General features: G+C 34.3%; 2 protein-coding genes across 2 annotated transcripts in view; both read left to right on the top strand.

The window, feature by feature from the left end:
* The window catches only part of LOC113517246 (TNF receptor-associated factor 4), a 136,088-nt gene that overhangs the window by 28,999 nt on the left and 89,552 nt on the right, over positions 1 to 17,537 (top strand). The gene's annotated exons all lie outside the window — the stretch shown is intronic.
* LOC113517584 (uncharacterized) lies at positions 12,483 to 15,875 on the top strand. The gene is made up of 2 exons (XM_026902299.3): positions 12,483 to 13,094; positions 14,844 to 15,875. Exons 1-2 carry the CDS (start codon positions 12,902 to 12,904, stop codon positions 15,383 to 15,385), a joined length of 735 nt encoding a protein of 244 aa, XP_026758100.3. The 5' UTR covers positions 12,483 to 12,901; the 3' UTR covers positions 15,386 to 15,875.

Here is a 17,537-nt window from a genome sequence, read left to right as displayed (position 1 = left end):
TTTTGTTCAAGCTAACCCTTCAAAAATATGCGTACACAGCATGATCAAAACGTAAACACACGGCTAAACAAGTCTGTAAACACAATATAATTTATACAACAAAAAATGATTTTACTTACACATTAACAACTATAAAGGTAAATATACAAACACACACACACACACACACACACACACACACACACACATATATATATATATATATATATATATATATATATATATATTAATTATCCAGAATTTTATTAAGGTTTAGTTTAAATATTTTTTGTACACGATAAATATCGCTGTGTATTCCCGGCATAGAATAGGTCACCCTTACGTTTCCCATGGGTGTCATAAGAGTCGACTAAGGAAATAATAGCTGAAAATGGAATGGTAACCCCGCCCGCGCTATCGGTATACACCGACGAGGCACCAGTGGAAGATGATAGGTAAGAATGAATGCAGGTCAGTTGGCCCACCGTGATGAATTCGACAAGAATTAACCATGAGGGTTTCCAGGGGGAACCGCGTGGAGGTCGACCTGAGAGGGTATATTGCTAGTAATGGAGCTATTAAACCCCATTACTAACAATCCATTACCCCCCTATGTATCGACTATATTGTTGCATCATCATGCCCACTGTTGAATATAGGCCTCATCCTTGGAGAATTTTGCCAGATTGTTACATATAAAACTGAATATTTTATTTTTTAAATAAAAATTTAGAACGATTATATTTTTTTTAATTAATCATGAAAGATGACGTCATACTGCCGTTGAACGACATTTTTTAGATCCGAGTCGTAGCCTTAACGATACTTTAAGCAAAGAGCATATAAATTAGGTCTGTATTTTAATGTAAATATGTGTAAACAATGCGTTTATAAGTCTCGGGACGTGAGGGAACGCGTGCTCAACCGACTGCGACCGAATCATTGTCCTTTTTTTATGTTGAAGCGTGTACATACGTTTCTTTAAACAACTTTTTACATATTATAACATATACTTACAGTTAGTTTAAGCATCTAGTTTAATACATAGAGGTTATTAAACTAAGTAATAACGTATAAATATCATTACATTCATGTAATGTTTTTTTTTATATCTAGTAAAAATATATAAAGTTGTTTATGGCAGTGTACTCGTATGGGGAGGCTTATGTCCAGCAGTGGACGGATAGTGGCTGAAATGATGATGGTGATGACGAAAATTATATAAATAATGTCATTTGACAATTTGGTATATTTCATGTCCCATATACGTATATATCCAATGGGTATATATATATATATATATATATATATATATATATATATATATATATATATATATATATATATATATATATACCCACATACCCTTTCTTTTTCTGTATATACGATATATACAGAAAAAGAAAGGGTGGCCCATTTTGTTTTAAGACAACACGGCTATATTAATGTAATGTAATGAATTATCAATTCTATTATTCATATTATTTAATTCTAAATTGCATAAAAAAAAGTAATAGTTCTTTATTTGTACATCAAATATTATATGGGGTAGGCAGAGAACTTCGCGCCGTAAAAAATACCAAAGACCTCTATTTTTAAACGCGGTTAAACAATTACAAACCTTTATTACAGTTTAACGTCCAAAGATCACATACCTCCGAAAGTTAAGTTCACAGAAGTCCACAATACTTATCTTGGCATTAACAGCCATTTGAGCTTTATCTCTGCTTTCTCACGTTAAACATTTTATTTGTCATCCTTATGTATGTGGGGTGAAAGTTACCATTGTGTGCGCTGACCGCGGTCATAGACTATTAAACGTAGACAGGTTATGCTAATTAGATAACAAGAACATTTTTAGACGCCATTTTCTTTTTGAATTTGGTTTGATTGATGATTAATGTAATTGGTTAGCTTGATAAACGTATGATAAATTTACGTAAATTACTTATAATTACGTATAAGAAATTATAATTACGAGTACTTATATGATGAAGATATCAGCCGTTAATTTTTGCACGTGCTTCTCGATTGGTAGGCGTATTCGGTAGGCGGGTTGGAAACCGCCGTTAGGCTTATATATATATATATATATATATATATATATATATATATATATATATATATATATATATATATATATATATATATATATATATATATATATATATATATATATATATTACAGAGTGGGAGGCATAACACCGTGGTCCACAGGAATTGCATCACATGAGGCCAATACCAAGGGCATCACAGTGTAGAGATGCATAGTGCAATGCTCTAGGTGTTGTGGGTGACCATGGACGGCGGCAGTCACTTACCGCCGGTGAGCCGCATGCCCGTTTGCCCCCTGTGTTGTAAAAAAAGATGATGCCCAAGCTGCTGTTCATAAGTGACAATAACGACTTTTCATCAGGTGGGCCGTTAGCTTGTTTGTCATTCTCTACATTTGAAAAAACTTGTAATGGCATGCATGAAGTTTTTGATGGCGATCCTCCTGGCGACAAAAAAAAGCTTTAGTTGTGTGCAAATTTTTGATAGTTTTCAAAAGAAATTTTTGGTAACTGGCATAAACAATTATCGAGTATCCGCGTTGATCGTGCCAAAGATGGCGCCTCTTTTATTAGACCTCGGCGCGCCAATTGGGTTCTTCTTGGATAGTTATAACTTCAAACAGTTTTTTCTTTATCAACTCGTTTCCATCTGCATTGCATGTTTTTGAATTTCAGTTTTTATTTGCTAAGTTTTGATCTAAATTTCTCTTTTTATCTTGTCGTTTATCATATCGATAGGCACTGATCTTGGAGGGGAGACAACCCAACCCTCCAAAACGGGGAGAAAGGGATTGTTAGGAATGGAGATTGACACCCCTATTGTTAGTTAACAACGGTTCCTCCTGGAAACCGACGTGGTTATTTTTTAATAAATTCATCACGATGGGCCATTTGACCTGCTTCGTCTTCACCTATCATCCCTCTCTGTAGCCCGGGTAGAGTATACCCGCAAGGGGTTACCATTCCATTATCATCCATAATATATATGTACGGGGGGAAAGGGATTGTTAACAATGGAGTTTGACAGCCCCATTGCTAGCAATATACCCTATTAGGTCGACCTCCACGTGGTTTCCCCTGGAAACCATCGTGAACAATTCTTATTGAATTCTTCACGATGGGCTAACTGACTTGCTTCATCCTCATCTATCATCCTTCACTGGTGCCCCGCCGGTGTATACCGATAGCGCGGGTGGGGTTACCATTCCATTATCACCCATTAAAGAAAACCCTCCAAAACTGGTACCCACTGATACGAGACTAATTCTTCCGATTGTCATCTAACCTGTGATCTTCACGTCACAAACGTGAACTGTGACCGCGAGGCAGGTTATCTCGTCTATCTGATATAATATAAATATTCTATGGCATATTGCATTCCGGCATTGAGTCGAGCACGGACGGGCGGCCGTACGTATCGACGGTAAATCATTGCAGTCATAGGTCACATCTGACTTATTTTCGGATAAAGAAAATGTTTTGGGCCATTCTCAACAATTGTTGATTAACACATTTGATTCCGATTTGTAACAACGATTATATATTTGAAGTGATTTTTTAATCGATTTGAAGAAAGAAGATTCTCAATTCGGTTGTGATATATTTTTTTTTATGTTTGTACCCTTATAATTCCGTTAGTTTTAAACCGATTTGAAAAATTATTTTTTGGGCAAAAGGATTACAGATTGGTGACATAGAAATTATATCAAATTTAATTAGTTCTCTTGTACTTAATGTTACATGTATATTACAGTAGATTTGTTATTTTTAAGTTATATTATTGCGCATATTAATGTTTTGGTGTTATATTTAACTTACTACACTTATATTGAGCAAAGTAAATACTTTTACTTTGTTTCCTAATATATTATTACATACTTTTATACAAACTTTGCGTCGTTTTGAGTGGGTAATTGTTGAATATTTAATTTATTAAATTATAAATCTTATATATAAAAATTTCATGCCACGGTGTTTACGATCGAACTAGGCGATCGATTATTTTTTTTTATTTATATTAATTACGTACATAGTTACGTATGAGAATAATTATAAATAATTATTTTGTCATAACTTTTGTAATAACTGTTGCACGTCAGTAATGACAAAATGTATGAAACCAACTATTGTAATATTACTATATCATCTTATTGTACTACAATTTTAGCTATATATTTCATTCATTCATTCAATTATTAATATAAATATATTAACAGAGAGTACAGAATAACCCTAATCACATCGTCCTCTCAATCTCGCGTCCGCTTAACGCCTGACATCGGGCCCATTTTTAACGTCTCGTATGAGCACCAATAATGTCGTGCCTACACAGCTATGATTTATTATGATTACACACATAACTCCGTGTGACAATGTGATAGATACATTTAAATATTACCGCCATTATTGTTTAGAATTGATCGATGGCTAGTACTTATACTGGATGTGCATTTACAGCGGTTCAAATTTGTGATTTGTCTATGTAATGGTTTTTTTTTTATACAACGTAGAATGGCAAACAAGCTGACGGCCCACCTGATGGAAAGTGGAAACCGTCGCCTATACACATGAGCAGTACCATGGACTATACTGTTTCGCCCATGATACCCCCCATGCATTGCCATTCCTGAGGACTCAGGTGTTATTCCTCTGTACCCTGTAAATTCACGCCATATTCCATTCTTCATTCTTCAAACCGAAACACAATCCACTTGTAAGTCTCTCTCCTCTGTTTCGTTTTGCTTCGTTTATGTTCGGTGCATAGACACAATTTTTCCTTTAGATATTCACGGTTGAAACACGAGAAACACGAATGGGACAGAGGTACCCAAGCAATCGACTTTTGTACAAAGTCTCCCTCCATCAATATCAATCCAATCTATTGCCAATGAAAATTTTATACTGCATTCATGAAATAACAGTTAGGAAATAGGTTAGAATTAGAATCGGTTTACAATAGTTTGCATTGACAAGTTACACTAATACGCCTCTATCAGAACTACAGTGGTACCTCTGCGTCTGAGGGCCCTAATATACGAGTGTTTTGAGATACGAGCCGCCGAGCGAGCGATGAGATGAGAGCAAGATTTGAGATACGAGGAATCGCACGCTGCACCGCTGCATACGACCCCCACATGCGGGGTGGATGTTGGTGTCTAACAGTTTCTCCCACCTCAGACTAACAGTTAACAAAAACAACGGAGGTAGGTCTTACCATTCCAGACTTTGTACAAAAATATTTGTTTTGAGATACGAACTCTGTCCCATTCGTGTTTCAACCGTGAAGCAGTTGTGTTTGCATAGCTGTGTTTCGGTTTGAAGGACCCCATATGGCGTGAATTTATAGGGTACAGAGGAATAACACCTAAGTCCTCAGGAATGGCAACGCATGGGGTGTATCATGGGCGAAACAGTATACTCTGTAATATCCATGGTACTGCTCATGTCTATAGGCGACGGTTACCGCTTTCCATCAGGTCGGCCGTCAGCTTGTTTGCCGACGAACTCCTCGTGGTTCTCCCTGGAAACAATTGTGATTGATTCATTGATGAATTTGTCACGATGGCCTGACTGACCTGCTCCATCTTCACTTATCATCCCTCGGTTGTGGTTACCATACCATTACCATCCATTAAAAATATATATATATATACGAGATAAGATTACGGAACGAATTAAACTTGTATGTCGAGGTACCTCTGTATATAGAACTATTATGTCGATAGTATTGCAATTAAAGTGTTCGAAACGTCTGAATTTCAATCGATCGAAAAAATCGATTTATTGGTATTTATTTCAAGAGTAAATCCACAGATCCACAGAGCTCATATTATGTACTGTTATTAGCATAGAGCTGCGCCACTCGATCTGTTGCATTTTGTATCGGGCCGGTGTTACTAATGAATTATTTATATGAATTTTGAATTGGTGTCTTTTATTGATAGTTTACATTTACGTGTTACATAAAGAGCTACTTTTGTTTGTTGTTTTTTTTTGTATATTAAATTACAGAACGCTTAATTTAACTACTCAATGCTTTCTTCACGCAGTGTGGAATAGTAAACGAATTGACGATCCATCTGATGGGAAATAATAAGTCGCCTATATGTCGCCTATATTACTGTCCGGCTCGACCCACTGAGACTGCGTAGAAATGTTGCATTTCTGTGCATCTTCTACCGAATTTATCATGGGGAGTGCTCTGAGGAATTGTTCGGATTGATACCTGCTGCTGATTTTCACCATCGTACAACCTGCCATAAACAAAAATTTCATCCCAACCATCTGGCCATCCCAACCATCCGGACGAATGGCGGTCCTCCAACGTGCGTTTTTCAAGGCATTTCTTCCATGCACAACCACTCTTTGGAATCAACTTCCAGCAGCAGTATTTCCGAAACGATACGACAACATAACCTTCAAAAAAAGAGCATATTCCCTTTTAAAAGGCCGGCAGCAAACCTACAATGCCGTTGGTGTTGTGGGTGAGCATGGGCGGCGGTAGTCACTTACCATCAGGTGAGCCGCAGCTCGGTTGCCCCCTGTGTTGTAAAAAAAAAACAAAAGAAAAAAGTACCTACTGACTCGTGACAAAATCTTTGGTTTAAAAATTTGTATTTAAAAAGTAAATTTATTAAAACTATTATGGGACCGTTCTAAAAGTACACCCTTTCCGACAAAAAATTCAAACCGGTTTATAAATAACGGAGTTATGTGGTAACAAACAATACCATATGAATACTTTGTAGTAAAGCCGTATGCTTGGGTACCTCTGTCCAATTCGTGTTTTTATCGTGAAGCAGTTATGTTTACATGGCTGTGTTTACATGTGTGTGTTTGAAGGGTGGGATATGGCAGTGAATTTACAGAGTACAGAAAAATAACACCTGAGTCCTCAGGTATCAAGGGCGAAACAGTATACTCTGTTATGTCCATGGTACTGCCCATGTCTATAGCCGATGATATACCACTTTCCATTAGGTGGATCATCAGCTTGTTTGCCTTTCTAAATTGTTTAAAAAAAGAACAAAAAATAATCTAACCGAATTGAGAACCTCCTCGTTTTTTGAAGTCGGTTAAACATGTTGTAAAATTTGTTATATTTAATATTATCTCTTCAGGTCAGGTCCTTTTCGATCTATCGTAAATATTTACCTTAGAGAGAAATAAAAAAGGTCAAAGTCAAAGGCCAAAAGCCTTTATTCTTACATTCTACATAGTTCTTAATTCAACTGTAAGATACGAGTAGTTCAGTCGCCTAACCCATACCAGCATTTTAAGTCGCCCTTTTAATTATGCGGGCCACCAACGGAAACACCTTACTAGCTAACAAATTGCCATTGAACACAAACCCATCAAACCATAAAGTTTTACTCCTAAAGATATAGTTATAATGCTATAAATTACACTGTGTAGCATAATGATTGCTTGATCACATTAAAGTGTGAAGGCATGCTCGACTGCGCAAGCGCACCGATTGTACCAAAACATTTCCAGAAAATAATAGAAATTTAACGTATCTACCTTCACGTTAGAACATTTATGAGAGAACTGTCTATAAATAAATGCTTGAATATATTTGTTGTACATATTTTCCACATTTGTAATTCAAAATTACCTATTTAGCATATTTCTAAGAAGCTGATACTCCTTTCTTATCGGGTGAGACCTTTGCCTAGCTGCAGGACTTTAAAATGTTATGGTTCAGGTTATACCATATAAAATTCTATATAATTGTTTTATTAAAGTTCTTGTTTCCTGAACGAGATGGATAGATTCTTCACGACTCTGGAACGCGCTTCCTGATGCCATTAAGAGACTACCGACTAATCCGTCTTTCAAAAAAAGCGTTCACGCTCACTTTTTATCTTTATCCGAGCAGCGTGCTTTATATTATTCCCAAATTCGTGTATAATTTAGTATATATCATATATGTGTAAGTATATTTGTTATTCATATATATTTATTCGTTTATATATGTAATTTTAGTATATATGTATATCAATAATTAGTAGTACCGCATTCGAGTATTCTGCCACTTCCCTATGGTTGACTGGGAGAGAATGCTTTTAGCATTAAATCCGCCATGTACACATATTTGTACTAATGAATAAATAAAATAAATAATTTATTTGCTTCACTTACAGCACACAAATGACATCAGGTATTGGAACATACTTAAATAATAATAAAAGAATACATATAGAAAGAAAAAAAAAACAAAAGGAAAATACATGAAAGAGGTAGCATACATTTTCGCGAGTGGGCCACAGTAACACAAAATAATCACAACTCAGTTTATTGCTTTGCCCTCAAAAAAGCAAAAAACAATGTATATATATATATATATATATATATATATATATATATATATATATATATATATATATATATATATATATATATATATATATATATATATATATATATATATATATATATATTATATGTGTCACATCTCCCATATTTAGAACTAACAAACTTTTTCATCGTGCCTCCCACCAAATTGTTTATAATTACTCCTCTCCATCCAAAGGTTGCCTGGAAGAGATCGCTCTTAGCGATAAGGTCGCCCATTGTTTTCTCATTGTGATTGTTCCTTGTAATTATTTATATTTATAATAAGTTTACTGTTGTAATCTTTTGGAGGAAACAATAAAGAGTATCTATCTATCTATCTATCTATATTGTGCCCAAAATTAATAATTATTACAAAATAGTATAATGTATTACCGAGAAAGATACGATTACTAAATAATGTCACAATAAAATATTTTACAAGAAAAATAAAAAAAAAATTATGGATCAGTGTTAGATTTAATTTGGATGGTAAATGTAGTTCATAATGTACCTATAGTGATAATTGAGGATAGCGTACAGTATCTAAAATACAAGTAAGTGTATAGCAAATGTTGTTATTGGTATGAGTACACATTAGTGGGGGAAAGGAGTTAGTAATGGAGACCAAGAATCCCATTGCTAGCATTATACCTAGCCAAGTCAACTTTCTCGCGGTTCTCCCTGGAAACTATCATGTTTAGTTCCTTGTGAATTCATCATGATGAGGTAACTGGTATGTTTTCATTCTCATCGATCATCCTTCACTGGTGCTCCGCCAGTGTATCCCGTTAGCGCAAGCGCAGGTTACCATTCCATTTTCACCCATCAAAAAAAAGTACACATTAGCATATGCATGCCTGTATATGTATGTATGTATGTGTATATATATGTATATATGCATATGTTTGTGTATGTATGTATAAAGATAAAGATTTAGTACGTAGAATTAAGATATAAGTTCATAATTGTTTATAAAGCTGTATGTACAAGAGCGCAAAGCTGCGGACAAACTGCAAAGCATATGTATTGTCTGTGTAACTGCTTACTTGAAATAAATAAATAATAAATAACCAATATTCTGTTGTGGCTAAAAGCCAGAAGTCAAATTTCTTAACAAAAAAAAAAAATAAAAGAAAAAGAGGACAAAACGAGTTCTTATAATTTGACAGCTGTCAAAACGGTCCATTTATTTGGACTTCAGATATCATTACATTTCTAGACTCACATTTTAATTGCCTCTTCAAATTATCTGACCAAATGTTGGTTTTTTGTTTTCAGGTAAGCCAATAAATCAAGATCAGAAATTATAAGTATGCAGTCGTCGAGATGTAAAGGTGCGTACACGCGCCATGTCGAGATTTCGAAGTCATTTTCCGAAACGAGTGACCGGCAGATGCGCGCGCGCATCTGCGCAAGGTGCTCACGCACGTGTGCGACCGCCTTTTGTTTTATTTATCTTTCTTCGCCGGAGCTATCTCTGTGGAGATTACTGTGAGGGTCATTTGTGTCCTCTTGTCCTTTACTACCTATGCGTGTTGAATAATGCAGATAGCATTCCAAATTATGGATATCTTGTGCATATGTTATAGGAGCGTACGCTAGATTGTGTAATATTTAACTATTTATTTCTGCTTTATAAATAATTTCTCTGTATAATAAACGTATGAGTGATCTTGTTTAACTGAGCTGTATATTTGAATTATTAAAGCGTGGATTTTTCAATGTTATAGAGCTATTGCCAGTAGTCTTCCCAAATACAATCAAATCTTTGTCAGAAGCTAGATAGTCGCGTACAGTTTAGTTTCATACATTTCATTCAGATCGTGGAAAAAAATGACGATTTAAAAGTGTTTGTAAACAAGTTTATTTAAATAAAGATGCACTTAATTTGAATTTAGAATGAGCATCTTAAGGTTTTATTCAAATACCACTGTATGAGGGGGAAAGGGATTGTTAGTGATGGGGTTTAACTAACCCATTGCCAGCAATACCCCCAATCAGGTTGACCTCCACGTGGTTCCCCCTGGAAACCATAGTGGTTAATTGATAGTGGAATTCGTCATGATGGGGTAACTGATCTGCCTTTTCATCCTCACCTGTCATTCCTTATTGGTGTCCCGCCAGCGTATCCCGAGAGCGCGGGCGGGATTACCATTCCATTATCACCCATTAAAAAAAAAGTACACATTAGCATATGCATGTCTGTATATGTATGTATGTATATATATGCATATGTTTGTGTATGTGTGTATGTATAAAGCTAAAGATTTAGTATGTAGAATTAAGATATAAGTTCATAATTATTATATATGTATATCTTATTTTATGTAGTAAAGACCTTAAGCATGTTAATTTTAAGGAGTAAAACATACTCCGTTATAAAAATGAGGCGCAATGCTTTACTCATGTAACAATAAACAGCTAGGTCCAATATACTGTCATTGACCGCTTTCAATCTGGTTCCGCGAGGTCGTAACAAGGACGCAACCCCTCCTCTCGAAGGCTGCTAGAACATGTCTCAACTTGTTTATGTGTAACAGTTTTTAGTGGACACCTTCATAACGACTCCACATAACATCCGGTAGGCCATAGATTCCCAAACTATTTTGGGCAAGAGACCTCTTTTACAAAATGAACTAATACCTCAGACCTTCATAGCCTAATTATTTTAAAAATCCTATCTCTAGGTCTTATCCTGTTGATACAAAATAAGTACCACTTTAAAATTTTTGCAGTTGGTTAAATGAGTAAACTTGTCATCATCATTTTCTCGTCAAAATCTAACAACATGGTACAGCTCATGTCTATAGGCGACGGTTACCACTGTCCATCAGGTGGGCCGTCAGCTTGTTTGCCATTCTAAGTTGCATAAAAAAAACATAAAATATCAAGTGTAATTGAGAATTACCAATACAAATTACATAACAATACTTAAGTAGGTAATTGTATTTAAAAAAAAAAAAACATTAAAATCGCAGAGTAAAAATAAAAAAAAAAAATTATACGAATGTACGTTAATCGACCTGTCAAGTTTTTTAAAAGTACAAAAATAATAATTCCTACTAAAATATTTGTCATTCTTATAACAAGTTGGTACATAACTTATACGACATCTTGAAAGTTTCAAATAAGAACTCGAGTTAATTAATAAGGGTCGATTTTTGACTTCGTCGATTACCAAAATCAGTTTTCGTTTATGTCGACCCCTGAGAAACTGACTTGACCCCCAAGTGACCGATATCGACCACTTTGGGAATCCTTGCGGTAGATTATTCATAAACTTATATACCGGAATAAGTTCCATGTCGAGGTTTTGCCAAGAGACTACATCATGGGGTTCTTAAAAAAAGTAGTAAAGAGGTTTCTTCAGGGTTGACATGCGTAATGCCCCTGGTATTACAGGCCATTCTTGTTTCAACCGTAAAGCAGTTGTGTTTGCATGGCTCTGTTTCGGTTTGAAGGGTGGGATATGGCTTGAATTTACTGGGTACGGAGGAATAACACCTGAGTCCTCAGGAATGGCAACGCATGGGGGGTATCATAGGCGAAACAGTATACTCTGTTATGTCCATGGCACTGCTCATGTCTATAGACGACGGTTACCACTTTCCATCAGGTGGGCCGTCAGCTTGTTTGCCATTCTAAATTGTATAAAAAAAAACTAATATCAGTCTAGTACATTTTTGCTAATCGTATCTATCGAAGTATTTATTTATTTATATATTTATGGGTGGTAGAATTAACCCTCTTATTCATAAAAACTAAAACCTATAAATCTACTTTAACTATTTCACTGTTTTGTCTCTTTCAAATTGGGAATTAAGTGTAAAGAAAAGGGACAAAACAGTTCAATAGCTAAAATAGGTTTATGGGAATTTTGTTCGTTTTATGAATAAGAGAATTAATCTACATCAGTATCAGATAATTGGTCATGTATTGAAGTAAATCTTAAGTTACATTCAGCTCATTAAGTTATAGAATGATATTTTAATAAATTATACATTTTTGCTTAAATCATCACCATGATATCAACCGTTAATTGTCCACTGCTGGACATAGGCCTCCCTCAGAGGGAGAGTTTTGCCAATAGTTGCCACGCTTAGCAGCCGGGTTGGCAACCGCAGTTAGGCTTTGGTTGTGTTTTAAGAGAAACGCTACTACCAGTATTTTGAGCATTAAGTCCCATTATTCGTCTCTGTCACTCATGGGAAAGGAAAGGATGGTCCATTCTATTGCACGAACCACACATGGGCACTTGTCGTGCTATAACAATATATAATAATAAAAATATCTGTACTCCTCACATGCTGTGTATTTGCACAGTTTCATGACTAGTTTTTTGCGCAAACATGAAATCCATCGTCAGTGTTTGACATTAAATATTATTATCGTAATGCAGCGGCCATTTTATATTATGTCGCCGCGGCCTCGCTGGCGGGTAACCGCGGCGGGTAACGCGGAACGAGGCGGCGGGGCGACGCGTCCGCTCGGCGGCGGTTCCCGCGCATTTATTACGCAACAGCGGTTCAATGGGGGCCAACATATCTGCTGCAATGGATTTCGATACGGAGAAATTCATAGAGGAAATAAAGAATAGACCTGTCCTTTGGGATTTTAACAATATACATTACTTCAATAAAGAACTGAAAATACAGAAATGGGCTGAGCTGGTGAAGATATTTGGAAACGAAAATATGACTATTGAGGACAGTGTGAAATGCCGTGAGTAGTTTTAATGATACTTTTGGACCGTATTTTGTTTGTTTGTTCCGTATTTTGTTTGTTTGTTCCATATTTTGTTTGTTTATTCCGTATTTTGTTTGTTTGTACTGTATTTTGTTTGTTTGTACTGTATTTTATTTGTTTGTACCGTATTTTGATTGTTTTTACCGTATTTTGTTTGTTTGTACTGTATTTTGTTTGTTTGTACCGTATTTTGTTTGTTTATTCCGTATTTTGTTTTAGTTTGTTCCGTATTTTGTTTGTTTGTTCCGTATTTTAAATTAAAACATACATGATCAATTTAACGTAAGAAATATAGTTTAATATTAATTATTTTATGACTAGCAAAATAGAATTTTTTTTTGCGGAACAAAATGTAGGTGCAGTAAAGTAGGTAGATCTTTCAAACTAGGGTAATCACAGAATATTTAATAGTACATACTTTTGCTTGAATCTCTCGTATGTCTATATATAAAACAAGGTCTTATTATCTAATCTAGCTAGGTCTTTAATGTAATCGTGCTAATTTTTTTAATGCAACTTCAAATGGTAAACAAACAATCTTATTTTTATTTCTATTAATCTTTTTTATTACAATAATTGTTTTGCGGCTCCGCTTGCGTGAATTATGATGAAGAGTATTATGTCCTAATCCAGTGTTAAGTCTATCTTTGGATGAAATTTCATTTAAATGCGTTCAGTCATTAAAACGTGATTGTATAACAAACATCTAAACAAACAAATATCTTTGTGAATACTGAAATGAATGTGTTTATTTTTTTTTTTTTATTTTAAAAGGTACATCAACATTGTAAATACAGACATGGATTTCAATTGATATTCAGGGTTTGCATCTTGCATTTACACCAATTACAGATGCACGCAACATTCTCTTTAGACATCGATTTAACATTAATAAATGTAACACTAACAAAACAAATAAAAAAATTGTCATACTAGTGACAACATAAGAATACTAAAGTAGAATTAATAAAATAACTATTAAAACAGCATCATGTACACAGAATCAGGTAAATATTAATAATATTAATTATGGAATTCAGGATAAATATTATGGGAGAATGTTTATTGTCACATAACGTCTTAATGGTATGAATTAATATATATATATATATATATATTGAAAATTTTGAAATAGAAAAGGGCATAGGCTTTTGTCCTGATGGGTTACTCTTGAAATAAGAGACATTTTGCACTCTCGAATTGCAACACTAGCGACATAATGGTTCCATATTGTTCTGATAGATGCATATTAGTATAACTTGTGAATGCAAACTGTTGTAAATCGATTTTAATTTTAACTTAGTTACTATTTTTTTTTCAATGGATGATAATGGATTGGTTATCCCGTCTGTGCTAACGGTATACACTGGCGGGGCACCAATGAGAGATGATAGGTAAGAATGAAAGGGCATGCCAGTTAGCCCGTCGTGATGAATACACCGGAAATTAAGCACGATGGTTTCCAGGTTTTTCCAGGCAAGGAAGGTGTATTGCTTGCAATGGGACTGATAGTCCATATTACTAACAATCCCTTTCCCCTAAAATTCTTAACTATTGTTTTATGAAAGTAGTATAAAATTGACATTGGCAGTAGATTGATTTGATATTGATATTAGATTCAAAAGTAGACCCACTGGTCAAGTTTTTAAAATCGCTATAAATTTTATTTACTCGTATTTTAATACAAAAATATATATATTTTTTAATAACCATGTAACATTTCAGGCAATATTTTACAAAAGAAATGGAAGAATATACGGGATCAGTATATAAAAGATTTAAAATTATTGGAAAAACATAAACGTGGTTTAATCACCGGCAGAAGGCGATGCTATGTATATTTCGACCAGTTACACTTTCTGAAAGAAACAGTTATGATTACCACTAAGAGACGATTTGTAGATACTGCAGACGATGATAATGGCAGTGTTACTAATCAAGAAATGGGACTACCATCAAGTTCAGATGACGCACCTGTAAAGAGATTAAAAAATGATAAAAAGATTGAAAGAAACAAAGCGAGAGAAGTGGTAATACCAAATAAAATAATGGAGCAAGATTGTGATGTTATTGATGAAAGAGATGAAGACAGATTATTCCTTCTATCCTTGGTGAAGGAATTTAAAAAGATTCCCGAGGAAAGGAAAATGGATGTGAAATGTGAAATAATGAGTTTGATAAGAGATGTTCAAATGACCCCTGTAAACTGTGCAGTAAAAAAGGAAGAGGACACTGAATCAATATACATAGAGGAAAATATACTTTGACGCTTAAAGTTACAGTATTTATGACTTATATTGAATTCTAAAAAGATTGCAAAAAAAAGAAATCTGAAACCAAAGTGAAAATGAAGAGATGACTGATATGTATAAATTAATCTGTTTAGATAATAAAACAGTAGTCTGAGAACATCTTTAGAAGAGCACCACGCCCATTAGTGGGACAATAACATATTAGATTTATATATGCACGTAATCTGTTGTAATATAACTTCATGAAAATGTAAAAAAATAATAACTGACTATAAGATAGTCAGCTGATGTGAAATAGTGATACAAGTAAAAAAAAAAATGATTAAATTTATCGATTAGTCCCTAATCTCATTTAGAGAGTGGTTCTATGATAATTGCAACAAAATTTGGTTACTTTTTCATTAAGTTATATTAAAAAAGACTACATGCATGGAAACAAAACAAAATGTTATAGTTTTTATATTATTATTAAAGTTAATTTTTTAAATAATCTAGATATATCATATTCACGAGTTTTGTTTTACGTAAGTACGCTATACCAAGTCTTCGGTTCTACGTTTATCGTAGGTTGCAAATGCAAAAAATCGTCCTTATCATGCTAAACCCATATCCAACTTATAAAAGCTTAGGCCATATCTTGTTTAAACGGAACAAAACCGTGGGTTACAGGTAGTAAACTAATAGATAACAACAACAATACCCGGAACGTATTATCGTATCTTTTAAAGTGTCTATGCATTTACATATTTCACCAGTCCTTTGTGACGAAGATTTACAATCTTTCAAATCATTAACTTCTATTAATTTTTGTTATATTACAGCGTAACATGTCACAACTTGTTCTTAAACGGTTAACATTATTTCCAAGGCTTTAAACTAGCAAACAGGTGTGCCTTTATTAATATGTAAGACACGTAGCTTTTACAAAGCAATGTTTAATATCAGCGATTCTAGTAATACAGCCATGGTGTTGATTAGGTAGTATCGATGCAATTTCAATAACATTTGCTTTTAAATTGCATTCTAATACGCCAAGGGTCAAGCTAGATATTTAACTTTAGCGACTATATTATTTACATACAAATTTAAAATGTTAATCTATTTCTATTAATTTTGTTGAATTTAGTAATTATACAAGGATATATTACATAAGTATTGATGAAGATAATGTTGAAAGTGGATGTAGATGGTTTTAACCCTTTCAGTGCCATTGATTTTTACTCATATCTACTTAAAAATGCCAAAGAAATCTTTGTCGTGTTGATGTCATTTACCCTTGTCTCTAAAAAAAACTGTATCTCCTCCAAAAATTATCCAATTTTAATATTTTTTTACAGCAAGCTAGAAAGCGACTGATTTTTCGAGCGCTATGACGCTCGTGGCACTTTTAGTTACAATGCGCACGAGCGCGATGGCGCTCGTCGGCACTCAAAGGGTTAAATATAAAAAGCGAAGTTTGTAAAAGATGGGATGACCAAAAAAACAACTGAATGCTGAGACGACTGTAAATAAAAATGTACAGAAGTACGTCGACCTCAAAGAGATAGAGACAGAGAAGAGAAATTTGATAATATATTATTCGTTCTTATCCAAAACAAATAGACTTTCACTCTGAATCTGGAAAATAGTTTCCAATGCATCAGTAGTATGTGGTAGAGATCTGGTGATGTATTTATTGTGAGGAATGAAGTAAATGAAGAGCTGTATCGGTGGCACCAATTTCTCTCAAATTTGAGATTTTACATAGTATCAAATGCTTGAGATTTCGAATGAGATAGAAAACTTTTTACAGATCGTTAAGATGACCACACGAAAATATAAATGACAGTTATTTTTAAACTTTTCGAGGTTTTAATAAAATGGTAGCAGAATGGGAGTCAATGCGAAAATGACTGGGAATAGAAAAGAATGGAAGAGGAAAACATATTACGCCGACCACAAATAATAATTGGGATAAGCGTAGGATGAAGAAGTTTTGGGTAACAGAGTAATATCAAAATTCTCGTAAATCGTTATAATTATGAGAATTATTAACAATAGGTATAGAAATAGCAGTAGATATAGAAATTTAGTTATACAGTATTAAATTATGCAGATTTCACCCTAGAACCGTGAAGACACGAACTGTTAACTCCAAAGGTTTTTTAGTCAACAAAAAACTATGAAC

The sequence above is a fragment of the Galleria mellonella genome, unplaced genomic scaffold (assembly GCF_026898425.1).
Source record: "Galleria mellonella isolate WM207_F2 unplaced genomic scaffold, CSIRO_AGI_GalMel_v1 utg246, whole genome shotgun sequence".
NCBI classification, from domain to species: domain Eukaryota; kingdom Metazoa; phylum Arthropoda; class Insecta; order Lepidoptera; family Pyralidae; genus Galleria; species Galleria mellonella.
The sequence above is the reverse complement of the archived record's forward strand: the minus strand, read 5'-3'. Positions and strand labels throughout refer to the sequence as shown.